This window comes from Schistocerca gregaria, chromosome 3 (genome assembly GCF_023897955.1).
Source record: "Schistocerca gregaria isolate iqSchGreg1 chromosome 3, iqSchGreg1.2, whole genome shotgun sequence".
NCBI classification, from domain to species: Eukaryota; Metazoa; Arthropoda; class Insecta; order Orthoptera; family Acrididae; genus Schistocerca; species Schistocerca gregaria.
The window spans coordinates 228,068,137-228,088,147 of record NC_064922.1 but is presented as its reverse complement, the minus strand read 5'-3'; the positions used below and the strand labels follow the sequence as shown (position 1 = coordinate 228,088,147).

Below are 20,011 nucleotides of genomic sequence, written 5' to 3'. Positions count from 1 at the left end.
ATTTTAGTGTTGAGTCATGTTAGTAACAAAGCAAGGCCAAGAAAGTGCCGAATGTTTAAGATGATACATTTTAAAACTCGACAAAAAAGTCACACATTCAGCCATAACTTCTAGTACAGTACTCTCTTCCTATCTGGTGCACTGGGATTCACTCTAATTACAATAAAACATGCCTGTGTTTAACATACTTTTGCAAGTTGCAATAAGGATAGTTAACGCATGGACAAAATGAGTACTGCTGTGGTAATTAATTTGTATGTGGAGAAGAAAAGAATCTATATACATGTCCAAAAGAACAGATACCATCGGTGACCATGCAGCTCGTTGGAATGAAATTACAATGAAATGAACACTCTTAGCTGCTTACAGGCGTTGACATACATCAACGGGGACAGATGAAAATGTGTGCCCCGACCAGGAGTCGAACCCGGGATCTCCTGCTTACATGGCAGACGCTCTATCCATCTGAGGCACCGAGGGCACAGAGGATAGCGTGACTGCAGGGATTTATCTCTGGCATGCCTCCATGCAGTCGCGGTATCCTCTCTCTCCTCGGTGGCTCAGATGGATAGAGCGTCTGCCATGTAAGCAGGAGATCCTGGGTTCAAGTCCCGGTCGGGGCACACATTTTCACCTGTCGCTGTTGACATGTGTCAACGCCTGTAAGCAGCTAAGGGTGTTCATTTCATTATAATTTCATTCCAACAGGCTGCATGGTCACCGATGGTATCTGTTCTTTTGGACAACAGATACCATCTTAGTATATATATATAGTTAAGGCTTACCGGTCACTTGACCATTTTCATCATCTGTGCGAATGCACATACAGTGCCCGAACTCTTACGGGAATTGGGAACGCACCTCGAGTAATGAGTATAATGGGCGGGGCACTATGAATGTAGTGCGAGACAATTCATTGAGAATGTGGGTTTCGCGGGAGGCATGCCAGAGATAAATCCCTGCAGTCACGCTATCCTAAGTGGCTCAGATGGATCGAGCGTCTGCCATGTAAGCAGGAGATCCCGGGTTTGAGTCCTGGTCGGGGCACACATTTTCATCTGTTCCCATTGATGTATGTCAACGACTGTAAGCAGCTAAGGGTGTTCATTTCATTGTAATTCAAGAAAAGAATCTGTGGCTTTCTGGGAATTGTCATAAGATGTTTGCTGGAGTATACTACAGACATTAATATTCAGATAAAATAGACAAAGTTTGCAAAAAATATGATTTACTATTATCAGTTTTGTGCATAAAATGTGAGCATCGTCAGTTAATCTTTGCCTTGGTGGCAACACTTTCAGAAGTGGTTTTAACCCCTATGTTTTGATACCAGAGCACTGAATCTCTGATGACACTAGCATGTATCAAGCAAATCAAGTAATAAGTGAACCAACTTGTGCAAGACCTGTGACTGTTTTATCTGGATATTAATTACAACAGTCACCATGTCTGTTGCAGGCAACTCCTGTGCTTTTTAAATGCTACAGACATATTCAAATTGTGATCAGGGACGGGTAATGGGGGTGGGGGTGGGGGGGTGGAGGGAGGAAGGGAGGAGGGAGAGGGGGAGGGGAGGGGGAGGAATTGCAAGATGTTGCTAGCAGCTGGTAATTGACATTGTGCACTGGAGTGCAAGAGAAATTCCAGAAAAAGATTGGTGACACTGTCTGGTAATTTTCTGCAGAGGCTTAATCCTGTCTTGGCTGCTAACAGCAGATACACCACCCCTGTGCCAAAGGAAATGGTAATATTTGTCCATGAATAGTGATAAAACCAAACAAAACTATGTCATAAACTGAATACTAGCATAAGGGCCACCTCTTGCACTATCTGCCTCCTGCAGAGACATATGATTAGTACACCAAAATTATTGATTTCTCAGATTCTAAATCACTCTCTCATAGGAGGACATTATCTGAGAATTCAAATGCCTTGAACTGCAGTTACTGAACTGGAAAATAAGTGAAGTGGAGCAGGAAGAACATCTGATTACTTTGGCGTTGCTGAAGAACAAATTGAGAATTTAGCTGAGATATTGAACTGAGTCTAATGAACTGCCCAGATGTTAAAAAATATCGTTCACGGTCTGAAAAACATAAAGTATTACCACATCAGAAAACGTCACTCCACATCTGTGACAGGACTAACATGTGGGTAGTCCTGCCATAGACATTTTCTACCCCACCAAAGGCAGAGCCGCTTGTGAAAGCACCCATGTGGTATACCAACTTAGCTGCAACCACTGTGCAGCTTTTTATAAGGTGTGTTCAAAAGGGTCTGAACTTTTGAAATAGCAGAGGAAGTTCGCTATTGCTATTGAGCACACCTAGTGACAGGTTTAGACAACAGACTGGTATTAGCATTGAAGTGAGCATGTGCACCAGCTTTTCGTCAGACTAACAAAGTGACTATGTAATAACTTGAAGAACAACATGTTTGTGTGAAGTTTGCTATGAATTTGACAAACTTTTACAGACCTGATTGCTTAATCAAGCAAATTGGGGAGAATTTCAGTCAGTATGTATCCCAGGCCTGGAAAACTTTCCACATCAGCAGATAACAACAATGTCAAGAAAGTTCATTCTGCAATTCGTGGATAGTGTTGTTTAACTGTTTGAGCAGCTACTCACAAAATGGGAATCAGTGTAGGATCATGCTATGAAACTGTGAAAGAGAAACTTGTGATACTTTGTGTCAGTGCAACATCAGGGTGTATACATGGACAAGGAAAAAAACAATTGCTGGGTTTTTCCTGATTTCCCGGTTAAAAATACATTTTCTCCTGGGTGACTGTATTTTCCCTTATCAATCCTTTGATGGGTATGGTTTTATACACAGACATACAATTTCCTGGCACTTTAGAAAACGAAACTCAGGGAAAGAGACACGTTTTGGAAATATCTTTGATGTGCACAACATCTACGCTGCGTATTTTTGTATTCCGACAGCACACATTGGTATTCCAGCAAACACCACCTGTTACTTTCCAAAACACTGAAATCGAGATTTTGATGCACTTTTGTAAGCCGTTCGTAGCTTATGTCACATGATCTCGCCAGCCGATGACAGCGGATATTCAGCATACGACATGTGATGTAGTCAGCCAACAGCAACACCACTGTTAAGTAGCACGAACACACAAACAGGGTAAGTTAATAGTTTAAATTAATATACATAGTGTTGCTACAAGAAAAGCAAAGCTTTCACATATAATATTGGTCTCAAGCTGCAAGAGAAGCTAAGCTTTTGCATATACTGTTGATCTTTTTTGCGCGTGTTACACTTTAAGAGATATCATACAAAAGTGCCTGTAAAATTTTTAATAATGACGTAAATGTCTGATCTTCACGGTTCGAAATTCTTCTAAATGGCTCGTCATCAAAGAGTTGATTTTTAAATGAGAGTCAAATGCTCTGTGATTTAATAAATTCATGGTACATTCTTGCACATAGCTTAACTTACGTAAAAGGATATTTACTTTGAAAGTAACGCTTTTCAAACCACCATTCGCAATAATTTCCTGCGACCTGTTAGAAATGGGTTCGTTTCAGCAGTTGCCAGAGAGCGCAGATAACAGGCGACACCGCCCTTGGGTAGCTATCATGACATAGGAAGTCCGTATGTAAGTACGTGTAAAACATTGAAAGATCATAAGTTGTCATAAAAGAAACAAGACATCAGAGGATACTGCAAGAGCATCAGAATTTCGTGAACCATATTAAAATGTGCACATTTTAAGTGCATACTTAAAGGGCACATTCGAAAGTCCAGATTTCCAATGAAATAGACCTCGACCTGAATTTTCTTGGAGCACCAATACTGTATCATATTATGCTTGGGTCTTTCTTATGGCATAATGCCATATGTGCTAGAAAATAAAAACGAGTGCTTGAAATGCAACGAACGGTTGAAACTAGGCAGTACTGTGGAATTAAACATTTCGTTTCAAATACATTGTCTGCCTCTGCGGAAGAGGTTAACAAAAGCCTAATTTCTTTAGCAAACAGACAAAAGTAACTTCATTGTTCCGCAAGGCGATTAATGTTTGACTGTCAGAAAGGTGGAAATACAATAAAATCTGAAACTAATGACATATTTCAGTCTTCCATAATGATGTGAATGTGTTTTAATTCACTTGATAGCTCCCGGCCACAGATGTCCATTTTGTTTTCATTTGACATGAGAGTAAATGAAGCAAAATCACTAAATGTAAACACGGATCATGTGGAATCTACGCACTATAGCTCAGACTGCTCTGCGCATCAGCCCCACATGTACGACATTTGTGAACCGGGACAATATTTAAAAAAAATATCGAATTTTCAAAATATGTTTATCTTGTAGCGCATATATTTCTGAAAAGTCTGAAACATAAAACATATTTATTCGAGAAAATGTAATTCATATTATTTGGTCTTAAGCATGCCAAAGTGCAGTGCTATGCCTCTTCATGAAGCATTTGTCTACCGCACGTCCAAACTATATTCAGGAGAGTGGAAATTGAAATGTCCTGTGGTGTCTCTCCTGCTCCCAGTTGGCTGGTTTGACAGCCTGTCCCTCCTTAAAAAAATCTTACAATTAATAGCGGATGGGTTTATTGGTAATCGAGAGAACAAGAACTCTTAGAAAATCTGAACTCTTTATTGCCTAATAGCTAATAATTTGCTGTTTTGCATGACATAAAATTAAATATAGGATATATAAAGGCAATACTGACAAGAGATAAGCAAGAAATTACACATTTCTTCAAACCTTAGCTCCTAGCATTTTTTCCTCTCTAATCTTGCTACAGCTTTACATGACGTGCTTTCCTTTCTGTGAAAGAATCTATTACCTCATCAAAGTTCGTCAAACCTTTTGCTACATGAAAAATCAAAATGTCATTATCTACTGAAAAAGCTATTAATACAAATAATAACCAAGACTGGTGTGGTTTCTCTATCTGATTACGTCTATTTTGTCACTGTCTGCTAGATAAAACAAAATAGGCCTTTCTAATATGGCAGCAATTTTGTAACACACCAAATAAACAAGACTGTTTTGGCACAAATGGCCATTTTTATAACACAACAGAATATAATCCAATAAGTACCCATATCAAATGCCTATTAGGCCTACTACAAGCAAAAAGCTTTATGTTAAGAAATAGTTTCACGTTTCATTCATATGCACCAGCTTCTCAAGATGAGTTTGAAAAGTAGTATTACGAAATTTTTATATAAATTTGGGATCGTCTTATTCTTCCATAATTTGTGTGATGTCCTCGTTTCTTCTCCTTCCTAGTTCTAACAAACAATCTTGTCATCACCAATTCTGTAGCTATTGCTGCCACTGTCAAAATCTGTTCGCCGATTAACTTCACTAACCCTGCCAGAATCACATGTTTAGTTATCCCGTGATTATTTTCTGGTTAGGCATTATTACGTGTTCGAACAACACATTTTCCGCATTATTTCCACACAGCTGATAGCCGGGACTGTACTACTGGTCCTTACTAGTGTAGCAACCTAGCCAAAAATTTTCTGTCAAAATTTCGTTTTCTTGGATACACCGAGAAGATAATACGTAATCTTACTCACCTGTTAATCCTGTCAGTTGTTTATTTCCACTCTGGTAGTCTGAATCTATGGATTTCGCTAGTAATTATAACAACACTGATCATTTGCAAACTCAATCAACCACATAATCAGACAACGATTGGCATTCATCCATTCGGCTTTATTCCCTTAGCTCGTATAGTCCTGTCCCCTTTTGTCCACGAAAAGTTTATTTCTAGATGCAACAAGGATTCTCCTGACAGAGACATCACGTACGCTATGCATGCATTCAAAAGTCAGCTTATGATTCATTCAGAAATCAACTTAAAATGTGTTCAACAATGTTCAGGAACCAACATGGAAGCGTTTCAAAATGATAAGAATAATCGATAGGCAAACGTGCGCTGGATGCTAGGAGCTTTGTGAAACAAGTCTTTTTTACTCAAGAATATGAATTTGGCGCCCCCTTTCCCTGGTAGCATCTAGGTGCTTGCAGCGACTGCTTGCTCAGCCAACAGCCACATTCCTGTTTCCAGAAGCGGGCTAATCTACTACTCAAACGTGACTCAACTGGGCATGTGCATGAGCCCGCACGTAACTGCTAAAACAAATTAAATGTAAACAATTGCGACTTCACGTTCACTGGAGGCAATTTGTTATTGTGAAGTACTGCACAGTCTTCCTAAAACCTCTGACACATTTTCAATTGGCAGACGCTTGCATGGTCACTGTGTGTCGTTGTTGTATATGGCGCATTTCCTTTGCAAATTTAAGTTAGTTTTGTTTTTTTCTCTCGTTTATGTTTTATTGTTGAAGTAGTATTCTGCAGTAGTGGGATACAGTAATATCCTTTGTTAGAGTATTAGTTCTTACCAGTCAAAAATACAAAAATTTAACTGAAAACTAAAACAATGAAAAATTCCCGGAATTCTAAAAATATACCGGGTTTTTCCCAGTTTACTCCCGGATGAAAAAATTCCCGGATTTTTCCCGATTCTCACGGGTTGGATACACCCTGAACATTAGTGCTGCATTTGTTGACTGATGATCAGAAAAGATCAATGCTGAAATTGCCAGGAACTGAAGGCCACTGGAAATGGCAATGACAACTTCCATAAAAACATATACAAGTAAACATGGTGACACATTTTTGCACCTATGACATCGAAACAAAGGTGCAGTGTTTCCACTGCATGGACATTGGGTCTCCTTGTCCAAAATAAGCAGGAGTTGGTCAATGATCAAGGTGATGTTTGCTGTGGTTTTTGATTGCAAATGGAATTTGTACCACCTGGTCAAATGGAAAACAAGGAAATCTACATGGGAATTTTGGGGGGTTTGAGGGATGCTGCACACAAGAAAAGGTCTGAATTGTGGAGAAACCAGACTTGGATGCTGCATCATGACAATATGCTGGCAGGAGTATTATTCCATGCCCGCAGCTATCTGGCAAAATATCAGATGGCCTTGTAAGCCGAAAACCGGTTAACACAATAAAAGTAATACTGTAGAATAAAAACAAACTGGTATTTTTCATTTATTATCAGACTCCTGTTATGCCTGCCTCACCCACTTTGTTCTCCGGTCCTAGCCCCAGCAGGTTCTTTCCTGTTGGGAACGTTGTACTGATAGTGGGGGGTGGGGGAGGGAGGGGGATTACTTTGAGGAGAATCTGGACTCTTTCCACTGATGCAAGCTTTTTTTAATTGTACGGGTGGGAACTCTCCTGGTAACAAAAACTTTATTCTCAGTCCTCTGGCCTCAATCTTCGCTGGCTTCTGTCATCCATCCATCTACGCTGGCCTCACGTCTTGTAATCCCGCCAGCTCACATGCATAGTCCTTTCTCCTTCTCTGCTTCTCTCACCCTCTTTTTTTTTTTTTTTTACCTCCAGCACACCTGCCCAGTGCTGCTTATAGCAGTCCACCATCCTGTCGCCATGTCCTTGCACATTCCCACAAAATCTTTCCCCACCCACAGTCTGCTATTCCTCCCAATTCTCACATCATGACTCTTCTGTACTCCCAGTACACATCTCAGTGGAGGTTGCTGCTCACTGTAGTCGGGCCTAAGTGCCAGGAGACAACAGATGCTGTATGTGCGTAAATGCCTCTGCAGTCTATGCTTCGTGTCTACGTGATCTCTCGGGTTTTCTCAGTGTAGTTGATTAATAGTGAGCTTCCGAGTGTTCTGTAAGCCGTTTTTTTCCATTTTATTCGCAATATTTCAATTACTGACACAGCCATCTTCCTCAGGTGCTTCGAGTTTCACTGTTACGTACCGTATTTACTCAAATCTTAGCCGCACTCCAATCTACGCCGCAACTGAAAAATGAGATTCCAAATCAAGGGAAAAAAATTCCCGAATCTAAGCCGTACCTGAAATTTGAGACTTGAAATTCAAGGAGAGAGAAAAGTTTTCGGCCGCAACTTGAAATCGAAACAAAGTTGGTTCACTGTAATATGAGACACAATTAGGTCGAATGTATGACAATACAGCTACAGTAGTTTGGTTCGAATCGTAAGCTTAGGAGTTAAGCTTTATCAGGTAGCCCTTGCTATATGTCAGGCGTGTTTACGTCACTCTAAGCTGTGTCGTGCATTGTTTGTCACATTCTGATAATGAGTGTTTACAGCCTGTCGCCACTGTTTTGTTTTTTAGAGCTTGCACTGATATTACATGAAACGCAAACTCTCTTAGCATTTTCCACCATTGGTCGATATACTGGCCAGCAGGATTTTAATAAATTGAGTGGTGGATCCCATGTCCGTGTCCTCTCCGGGGGACACCACCTTGACGAAGCACTGTCCGTGCGGGTGGTAGAGGACCTACTGCCAAAAAGGTCTCAGCGGATAGTTCAAACTAAGAGTGTCCCACAATGCCCCATCTTCCCTATCCACTCCTAGTCCTACCCAACTCCCTGACCAAACCCAAGGTGTGATGCGAACCGTGGCAAGGGGTGCATGGCACATGGAAAGATGTGATGCAGATAGAGCCTCAGGGATACCGGGCAACCTACGTGAGTAAGTAGCCTTACACAGTACGGGGTATTCTTGGTGTGGACCTCGTAGATCCCCAAATCTCGTGGGACCAATATCGACACGACAAAAGAAAACAAACTTAGGGGCAAATGGAGACCTCACAAATCCAAACATCAGGGTCAATACTGATGGAAAGCATTCCCACTACTGAATCAGGGTCTAGACCTAAGCCAGAAGTGGGAACTGTAACCGAGAAGCTAGACCAGATTAAGATCAAAGGCTTGTCTGGAGCCCAGAGGAGGAAACTACTCAGGGAACAGAGGAAATAGGAAGGGAAAGAAGGGCTTCCTAAAGACAAGTGGAGGAAATTAAAGGGACCTGAACCTAAGACCCCCAGGAAGAAACTGTCTCAGGTTGAAGGGGTTACACAGACCCCCACTAGATCAGAGACAGGTAGCAAACGGATAAGGGAGGAATCAAAGACTCTCTCCTCCCTGGATAAGCCAGTAAAAAAAAAAAAAAACACCACCCGAGGCAAGAAATAAGGAAACAGACCTATAGCACTGCAGTCTAGTTTTTTAGAATGGCACTTATCTAGGAAGGCTATCCACTGGTGGCCATCACCTCGTAGGAGGACGAATTGGTATAGATGGCCCTCTTTGAAACGATTGGAGGGGGGGGGGGGGGGGAGGAGGGGGGGAGGATGCTGGCCCAGGGCCCAACTTCAGCAGGGTTTATCTAGATTGTGGTGTCCTCATTTTTGTCTGTGGGGGGTTGCACATGATAGCCCCATGGGAAGCTGCGAAGCTGCTGGTTAAGATGCCAAAGATATTAATATTGGTGTCATAGATCCTTAAGGAAGTCTCTTGTAAAACTCTGTTCGAAAAAATAGGGACCCAGAACCCAAAAGTCTCGACAGAAGACTGGAGAGTGATCAGCCAGAAGGTTGCACCAGAAGGACGAACCCTGGTAGTAGAGGTCGGAGAGAAGTAACTGAAGGCAATGCAGAAGCAGGACCTGAAATAGTTATTAGGGTTCTCGCAGGTCACCATCAGGATTATCAAAGGCGGCAGCAAGACGGAGACTGGAGGTGCTGCAGATTAATCTGTAGCACAGTAAAGGGGCCTTTGCTGCCCTGAGTCACTGTCTTGGGAGGCAGGAGGTGGATGTGGCCCTGATACAAGAACCCTATTTATATAAAGCGGGTGTATGGGCCTCGGTGACACTGGAGGTAAGCTGATTTATGCTAGAAATGTAAGAAACTCCAAAACATGCATCTATGTAAGAAATGGAATTTCTTTCATACCAATGATGAATTTCTGCTCCGTGGACTTAGCGTCCATTAAAATGCAGCAATGTGAGGAAGGTATCATATGGGAAATTGTCTTGTCCTCAGCATACCTTCCTTACGAAGTCAGCTCTTTTCCTCCCTTGGAGGTGAGGATACCGGTAGAGACTTGCCATCGGCAGGGTGACCAACTGCTGGTGGGATGCGACGCCAATGCCCATAATCTAGGGTGCGGCAGCAAGAACACCAACAGTAGAGGTGAGCATTTTCTTGAATTTCTTTTAACTAACAACTTAGTGGTCCTGAATATGGACAATGAACCTACATTCAGGAATACCAGAAGGCAAGAAGTAATTGACATAACCTTTGGTTCCGTGACGATGGGCAGCTATGTCAAACAATGGCATGTGGTGATGGAGCCATCTTCATCAGACCACATGTACATTAAATTCAAGGTTGAAATGGGAATCAGGCAGACCATGACCTATAGGAATCCCAGGAAAACAGACTGGGAGACATGTCGGAGGGGCCTTGGTTTTGGTTTATCGGCAATTGAAACCACGATAAGGAATCTAGTAGAATTTGAGGAAGTAGCAGAAGCCGTTACCTCTGCCATAGTGACCTCATATCGGGAAAACTGCACAACCACCAAGAAGTGCACAAATAGGAGTGTTCCTTGGTGGAATAACAAATTGGAAATGCAAAGAAAACAGGTACGGAGAATGTTTAATACTGCACCACATAAAGGACAATGGCCTAAATATCGTGAGGACCTCATTAACTACAATCTTGCAATTAGACAAGCAAAGAAGGCATCCTGGAACGCATTCTATGAGGAAGTGAAGAGCACAGCTGCACAAGCCAGACTTCACAAGATTCTCACTAGAGTACCAACCAATCCAGGAGGTACGTTGAGGAAGGATGAAGGGGAATATACAAAGACAGCACATGAGACGCTGAAACTGCTCCTCAAAATTCACTTTCCTCAATATGTTCTGCCGGACAACACAGACCAGAATGTGATCCCCGAGAGACAATGGTTCTCGGGCATTCGAAGAGAGGACTGGGAATTGGCCAAGGAGTGTGTGAACTTTAACAAAATCCAATGGGCGGTGGGAACATTCCAACTGTTCTAGTCACATGGCCCAAATGGAATTTTTCCAGCTCTCCCGCAACAGGTAGGAGGGAAGCTCATAAGAGTCCTATGCAGGCTATTCAGGGTTATCCTAGCACTAGCAATCATTCCCAATGCTTGGACAGCAGTGAAGGTTGCTTTCATTCCAAAGCCAGAGAGAATTGATGACACCAAGGCTAAGGACATTTTACCAATCAGTCTGTCCTCCTCCATTCTCAAAACATTGGAAAAACTGGTTAATGTATTTGTTGGGGACAGGAGGCTAAGTAGGGCCCCTCTACATTTAAACCAACACGCATATCAACCAGGTAATTCATGTGAAACAGCTCTTCACCAACTCATCGGGAAGGTGGAGAAAGCACTCCACTTCCAAGAAACAGCCCTCTGCATCTTCCTGGAAATCAAGGGGCCTTCAGTAACACGACCTTCATTTGCATGGCAAGAGCAGCAGAGGTGCATGACCTGGGGACCACTATATGCAAGTGGACCAGGGCCATGCTTAGTGGAAGGTAGGTAGAGGCTACCATGATGAATTAAAAGATGGTAATTAACACCACTAGAGGCTACCCACAAGGAGGAGTTTTGTCCCCTCTGTTGTGGAATCTAGTGGTGAACGAAACCAATGAGGAACTAGGTTCCAGACAATGCTTCTGCCAAGGATACGCAGATGACCTTGTCATAGTAATACTTAGCAAATTTACTTACACAGTTAAAAATATGGCCCAAGGAGGATTGGACATTGTGCAAAATTGGTACAATAAAAAGATCTGAGGGATAATCCTAAGAAGTCTGTTGTGGTGCCATTTACAAAGAGACATATTCAACACTCAAGTTGGAATCTAAAGCTCTTTGATGAAACTCTACCTGTGAAGAGGATAGTGAAATATCTAGATGTAACCTTAGACGAGAAGCTAAATGGTTGAAATGGCTCTGAGCACTATGGGACTCAACCTAAGGACATCACACACATCCATACCCGAGGTAGGATTCGAACCTGCGACCGTAGCAATCGCACGGTTCCGGACTGCGCGCCTAGAACCGCGAGACCACCGCAGCCGGCCCGAGAAGCTAATGTGGACCCCTCACATTAAGAGCATTTGCTCCAAGGCAAAAAGAACTCTAGTGAGTACTAGAAGGTCGTGTGGCAAAAACTGGGGTATACACTGGATATACACCACAGAGATTAGACAAGGATTTCCTACGGGTTTGTAGTGTGGTGGAAGAAGGTAGAACAGAGGGTTGCAGCTAAGGAACTTGCTAAGGTGCAGAGATTGGCCTGCTTAGCCATAACAGTTGGAATTAGCAGCACACCAACTGCTGGAATGGAAGCCACGTTGGACATGCCTCCACTACACCTTTGGGTCAAGGTGGAGGTAGCAGCTGGGGCACACAGACTTAAAACTGGCAAAAACTGGGTTTCATTCAGATGGCTGGGGAAATGCCTGCTGACTATATAAGAACTCCTAACTGTTCGACAACCTTTATGTGTGGAGGAGAATATGCGTAGATGCAACAAGGATCATAGCATCTACATCTATCAAGACAGTCAGGCAGCCCTGATATCATTGGCAGTTCCTGCAACAAGGTCTACAATTGGTGCAGAATGCCACAGGGCTCTGGTGGAAATAGGGGGAAGCAATAGGGTAAACCTAGTGTGGGTCCCTGGCCACTCAGGGATCTGTGGCAATGAACAAGCCAACAGATTGGCGAGGATAGGGGCAACAGCTCCATTTATTGGACCTGATTCTGTCCTGATAATAACCAAGGCTATGATCAAATTAGAACTACAGAACTGGCTTAGGAAACAGCATGTAGGATACTGGACCAAGGTCCATACACAAAAACATGGTAAGGTAACTATGCCCAAGCTGTGTTTTAAAGAAGCTCTGTAATCCTGGGATTGAACAGCAAAGAGATCAAACTCATGACTGGACTGATGAGCGACCATGGTAATTTCAAAAAACACCTACACACAATGGGTATAACAGAAGAAGACCCTAAATGTAGGATCTGTGACAAGGGTCGAGAAACTGCATCGCACTGAATCTTTGATTGCTTGGCACTGGAAAGTAAAATATACACAAAATTTGGGACAACTACACCTGAAGAAACTGTGTCTAACAAAAAACTGGTAGAGGGACTCCTTGCACTATTTAAGGGCACTGGTTGGCTTTACTAGATATACAGGGAGTGACACCACACAATAAACTTAGTTTCGGTGTGGGCAGTGGCGGGTTAGACCCAAGCTGTTTTAGCTTTCCTGTTAAAATCAAATCAAATCAATCTCATGTCCTATTTAAATTGAAACTGTCGTCCCTGTTTATTAGGTTTCCTGACATTTTAATTTTGATATACTTCTTAATTATGCTGTTCTAGATACTTGATGTCTGCACCACAATACTCGTCTCATTGCATTTCATTTCACAATTATATTCAACTTAGTGCTCGGCAACGCTGATTTGTTTGGTTGTTGTAATTGGGTATGCCGCAGATGTTCCATGCATCTCTCCTAGACTGTTCTGATAGTCTGCTGCATGTAAGACATGCCACATTCACATGGTATGCTTTATACATCACACTTTCAGAAACAACTTGACAGAATACTCAGAAGCACACTATTAATTCAGTTCACATTTTTCCATATTTTTAAGGAAGTATAAAAGTAATGGAACAATTCATATTTTTTTTTTTTTAAATATAAAAAGGAGAAGAAAGACATAATTCAAGTACCAAAATGGAGTAATATGCGGGAATACATGTGAACATACCTGTGTGACCATAGTAGTCCTCTGATGCATCCCTTCGGCAATTTCTGAAACTGACTCCATGGCAAAGATGGCACATGTTTTCATATGGAAGAGCTGTGTTATATTCCTTGCTAAGTGCACCTGGAACACATGACTTCCCAAAGTATTCTGCTGCTGCTCGGATGGAATTACAACCATAGCTACGCATCCAGCCATTGGAAATTAGATACGCCAGAGGTACAACCCATCCAGCTCCTGTGTTAATACCCGTATGGCAAGTATATTTTCCTGGTGAAAATAACATATATTCAGTACAAATTATACATAACATAAGGTGCCAAAAATCATATTATATCAAATAATTTATGCAACCAATTTTCCACACAATTTCCAGTACCCAGCATTGTTGATAAGGACAATCATTTTACTTTTAATTTGTAGTCATGGACTGCATGATGCTAACAGCCAGATGGAAGCTGTAATTAATCTGGTGCCGTCAACAAAATGAAAACCTTCTCAGTATCCTCATGCAAATTATTTTACTGCTGAGTTCCTACTGCAACAAGTATTGTACAAGGGGTGATCAAAAAGTTCCTGTCTGAAGGTCACACTAACCTCCTTGCCCGCTTGTCAGTGCTTATATACCAAATCGGAGTCATGTTGGCTTGCATATATGCTGCAGTAACGCACTCAAATGGAAACTCTTTGATAGCCCCTTATAGAATCTAACGCTTCCCCAGTTTGACTACAACTTGCTCTGTTTTTGAAGTATCAGAAGTTGAACATTTAAGCAGTTTGAGAAGTGTCTCTGTATAACAAAGCAGAATATCTCCACACAGACTGAAGCCTGAGAGACATTTGGAGCGTTCAGTTCATAAGAGCATTCTATATAAAAAAAAAGTTCAGCATTTAAGTCTCAGTCTGGCACACCCTTTTTATGTCATGCAACACTGTTTTAGGCACGAAACATTATAAAGCACCAATACAAATAGTATAATTCTACAAAAACAGAAGTTATGTCAAAACTGATCCAATTAAGTGAATCGCTGCAATTAAGGAAGATCTTAAAGTAGCCGGTATAACTCGGGCAAACATTACACATGGAAAAACATTCAGGCAAAAAATATTCGATTGGAAAGTTGGTCAGAGGGATATTAGAAAAAGGATTGGAACACCGTGGTCTGATGAAAAAGACTACATTCTGAAAGGATGAAACAAATTTGGACACAACAGAAGGCCAACCATCAAAAGTAACATTGACTGAATGTACTTTGTGTGGTCCTATTGGGCCCATGCATAAATAATAATAATAATAATAATAATAATAATAATAATAATAATAATAATAATAATAATAATAATCCCCGTGGAGACCCCGGAAAAGAATAGGCCTCCGGTATGTTCTGCCAGTCGTAAAAGGCGACGAAAAGAACAAACCACTAATAGGGCTAACCTCCCTTTTAGTGTGATTAGTTGGTTCACGACACAACTAAAGAAGCCTCGGACAAGCGCCGTCATGGTCGGGGACGATGCTTGAACCCTATGCCAGCCCACAATGGTAACGACACTGTTAGCCAACTGGAAAATGATTTAAACCCAAATAGAGGTGTTTTGCAGGATATGCTTTCTGCAACCACCCTAGAAGGAAAACAAAGACAGAGGATGAGATAGTCAGATGAAGTTAATCGACACCTCATGTTCAGTTATTACCAAGCAACAAACCTAGGAACCAACACAACTGGATACAGATCACAAGTATACACAACATTTATTACCAGATACCCAGAATTAAAATTTTTAACAGAACAACGACTAGCTGATCAGATCCGTGTAATAATCAAAAATAACAGGATACTCCAGTCAGAATTAGAAAACATCAAACAACAAAAACAACAAATACTGGAACAAAATAATGTGCAATCAGAAGAAGAAGAAAATACAGTAATGGACTCAAACATCCCAGAGCAAACAAACAAAGAACAACACACATCAATTAAACAGTTAGAGGAAAACGAAATCTTAAGACTGCCACCAGAACAAGTACAAATAGAACACGAAGTGACAGATATAGAAGAAAAATTTCAGCTGACATATAGAACACAAAGACACAAATACAGACATTAGACCATTCTTACATAGACCACCAAATAACCCACAAGTCGAAACAACAATAAAAACTATCAACACAATCATACACAACAAAATAAATGAAAACACAACTATGGAAGAGTTACAACTACTGGTTTATATAGGAGCACTCACTACACTAAATATACACACTAGGCAGAGATCAGAACCAACCAACACACAGAAGAAACCCACAAAACCAGCATGGCAACACAGGCTACAGATCAGAATAGAAAAACTGAGAAAAGACATTGGACAGCTAACACAATTTATAAGACATCAAATGTCAGAAAAAAACGAAAAAGGTTAGGTAAAATTTCACAACAAGAAGCGATAGAGCAATTAGATGAAAAGAAGCAGAAATTACAAGCATTGGCCAAACGACTTAGAAGATACAAAAAAGTGAAAATAGAAGGAAACAAAACCAAACATTCAACACAAACCAAAAGCAATTTTACCAGACAATAGATAACACACACATTAAAATAGACAATCCACCAAACATAACAGACATGGAACACTTCTGGAGTAACATATGGTCAAACCCGATACAACATAACAGGCATGCGCGGTGGATAGAAGCAGAAACAGACACATACAAGATGATACCACAAATGCCTGAAATGATAATTTTGCCACATGAAGTCACCAAAGCAATTAATTCTACTCACAATTGGAAAGCCTCTGGAAAAAATAAAATAGCAAATTTCTGGCTAAAGAAGTTCACCTCAACACATTCACATCTAACTAAATTATTTAACAGTTACATTGCAGACCCATACACATTCCCTGATACACTTACACATGGAATAACTTATATGAAACCTAAAGATCAAGCAGACACAGCAAACCCATCTAAATACCGCCCCATAACATGCTTACCAACAATATACAAAATATTAACTTCAGTCATTACACAGAAATTAATGACACATACAGCACAGAACAAAATTATAAATGAAGAACAAAAAGGCTGTTGCAAAGGAGCACGAGGATGTAAAGAGCAACTGATAATAGATGTAGAGGTGACACATCAAGCTAAAACTAAATAAAGATCACTACGCTATGCATACATTGATTACCGAAAAGCTTTTGATAGTGTACCCCACTCATGGTTACTACAAATATTGAAAATATACAAAGTAAATCCTAAATTGATACAGTTCCTAAACATAGTAATGAAAAATTGGAAAACCACACTTAGTATCCAAACAAATTCAAATAATATCACATCACAGCCAATACAGATTAAGCGTGGAATATACCAAGGAGACTAATTAAGTCCTTTCTGGTTCTGCCTTTCTCTGAACCCGCTATCCAACATGCTAAATAATACAAATTATGGATACAATATTACTGGAACATACCCACACAATATCACACATTTGCTATACACGGATGATCTAAAACTACTGGCAGCAACAAATCAACAACTCAACCAATTACTAAAGATACAGAAGTATTCAGCAATGATATAAATATGGCTTTTGGAACAGACAAATGTAAGAAAAATAGCATAGTCAAGGGAAAACACACAAAACAAGAAGATTACATATTGGATAACCACAGCGACTGCATAGAAGCGATGGAAAAAAAGATGCCTATACATATCTAGGATACAGACAAAAAATAGGAATAGATAATACAAATATTAAAGAAGAACTAAAAGAAAAATATAGACGAAGACTAACAAAAATACTGAAAACAGAATTGACAGCAAGAAACAAAACAAAAGCTATAAATACTTATGCCATACCAATATTGACCCACTCATTTGGAGTAGTGAAATGGAGTAACACAGACCTAGAGCACTCAATACACTTACACAATCACAATGTCACAAATATAGAATACATCACATACATTCAGCAACATAAAGATTCACATTAAGCAGAAAGGAAGGGGATGTGCGGATGGATATGTGTGTGTGTGTGTGTGTGTGTGTGTGCGCGCGCGCGCGCGCGCGCGAGCGCGAGTGTACACCTGTCCTTTTTTTCCACCTAAGGGAAGTCTTTCCGCTCCCGGGATTGGAATGACTCCTTACCCTCTCCCTTAAAACCCACATCCTTTCGTCTTTCCCTCTCCTTCCTGAAGAAGCAACCATCGGTTGCGAAAGCTAGTAATTCTGTGTGTGTGTTTGTGTGTTTTGTTCATTGTGCCTGTCTGCCGGCGCTTTCCCGCTTGGTAAGTCTTGGAATCTTTGTTTTTAATATATTTTTCCCATGTGGAAGTTTCTTCCTATTTTATTTACTACATTATGGGCAGGTAGACAATTTAAGAAAATTCTTTCTAGAACGAGCAGAAACTAGCAAAATACACAAAGCAATCACTCATATAAATACATCGGCTACACCACTGCAATTTCATAACCACTTCTACAACCCTTTAGATCACATAACATCAACAGATACAAAGAAAGTAAATTGGAAAAAGAAAACACTACATGGCAAGCACCCGTATCATCTAACACAGCCACACATTGATCAAGATGCATCCAACACATGGCTAAGAAAAGGCAATATATACAGTGAGACGGAAGGATTCATGATTGCAATACAGGATCAAACAATAAACACCAGATATTACAGCAAGCATATTATTAAAGATTCCAATACCACAACAGATAAATGCAGACTTTGCAAACAACAAATAGAAACAGTAGATCACATCACAAGCGGATGTACAATACTAGCAAATACAGAATACCCCAGAAGACATGACAATGTAGCAAAAATAATACATCAACAGCTTGCCTTACAACATAAACTTATAAAACAACACATTCCCACATACAAGTATGCACCACAAAATGTACTGGAGAATGATGAATACAAATTATACTGGAACGGTACCATTATAATAGATAAAACAACACAATATAACAAACCTGACATCATACTCACCAATAAAAAGAAGAAATCAACACAACTAATCGAAATATCCATACCCAATACAACAAATATACAAAAGAAAACAGGAGAAAAAATTGAAAAATACATCCAACTGGCTGAGGAAGTCAAGGATATGTGGCATCAGGATAAAGTTGACATTATACCAATTATACTATCAACTACTGGAGTCATACCACACAATATCCACCAGTACATCAATGCAATACAGCTACATCCAAACTTATATATACAACTACAGAAATTTGTAATTATTGATACATATTCAATTACCCGAAAGTTCCTAAATGCAATGTAACACATATCGTACAGTTAAAAGGAAGTCACGCTTGATCAAGGTCCGCGTCACTTTCCATTTTTGACCAGACATAACGTCTGAGAAAAGAAAGATGATGATGATGATGATGATGATAATAATAATAATAATAATAATAATAATAATGTGCCAATGCTAACAAAATATTTTTTATCAGTGATAGATTTTAAGACATTCTTCAGGAAAATGAACAAGATGTTCTTCATCAATCAAGAGCAACAACAAGATTCACATTTTTTTCTGCTGTTGACACTGCACTTTGCATTTTTCTACTGGGTAACATTTCTGTATCTTTTATGAGTTAGCATATTCGTTGTTATTGTTTGTTTGTGATACCCAACACCATGGCCACACTCTTACAAAACAGAATCTTTATACTGAAATTAAGACCTGTGTACAAGTTTTTTTCACTTGTGAGTGTCTATTTATTACATACTGACAATGGCATAAATTTTGCTTCTAAAACATAGAGATTTTTGTTCATGTTTCACCTCTTTCAAAGCAAGAGAGATTCGCCTTATGTAGGTACCAATGCTTATAACAACTTATTATATTGCGTTAAAAGGACCATTCACAATCTCAGTAACAGATCTCAAAACTTGTGCATGGAGTATATTAGAAATTGCTTGTTCCATCAGCAAACAACAAGACTATGAAACTATCTGACATATCAAGGACTATCACCCTTTGGATAAAGGATCTGGTAGAGAATGGCTTAACAAAGACTAAATATTGTTTTCAGAACAAATCTTTCATTCTGTAATAAAGTGTACACTTTTTTTCTAAAAAAAAACTTAGGGGACTAAAACAAAGTGTTAGGCAAACTTCAAGCTCAGCATTATGGTTTTTGTAGGCAAAGCTCTAATGAACCAACACACTTTAGCAAGACAGCACAAAATGAACAAGGACTTCATAAATATTCTATTTGCAAAGGATAACAAACAACTGACAAAGAAATTTGAAGAGGTCTG

The 20,011-nt window shown here is 40.2% G+C and overlaps 1 protein-coding gene and 1 non-coding gene across 2 annotated transcripts in view; one reads left to right on the top strand and one right to left on the bottom strand.

Moving 5' to 3' along the window:
• Positions 1 to 20,011, bottom strand: part of LOC126356226 (melanotransferrin) — a 125,274-nt gene that overhangs the window by 14,771 nt on the left and 90,492 nt on the right. Inside the window, exon 12 of the mRNA XM_050007044.1 lies at positions 13,710 to 13,976. Within this exon, the coding sequence (XP_049863001.1) occupies positions 13,710 to 13,976 (267 nt within the window). The remainder of the gene's footprint in view (positions 1 to 13,709; positions 13,977 to 20,011) is intronic.
• Positions 550 to 623, top strand: Trnat-ugu (transfer RNA threonine (anticodon UGU)). The gene has a single exon. It is a non-coding gene; the product is annotated as a tRNA-Thr (tRNA).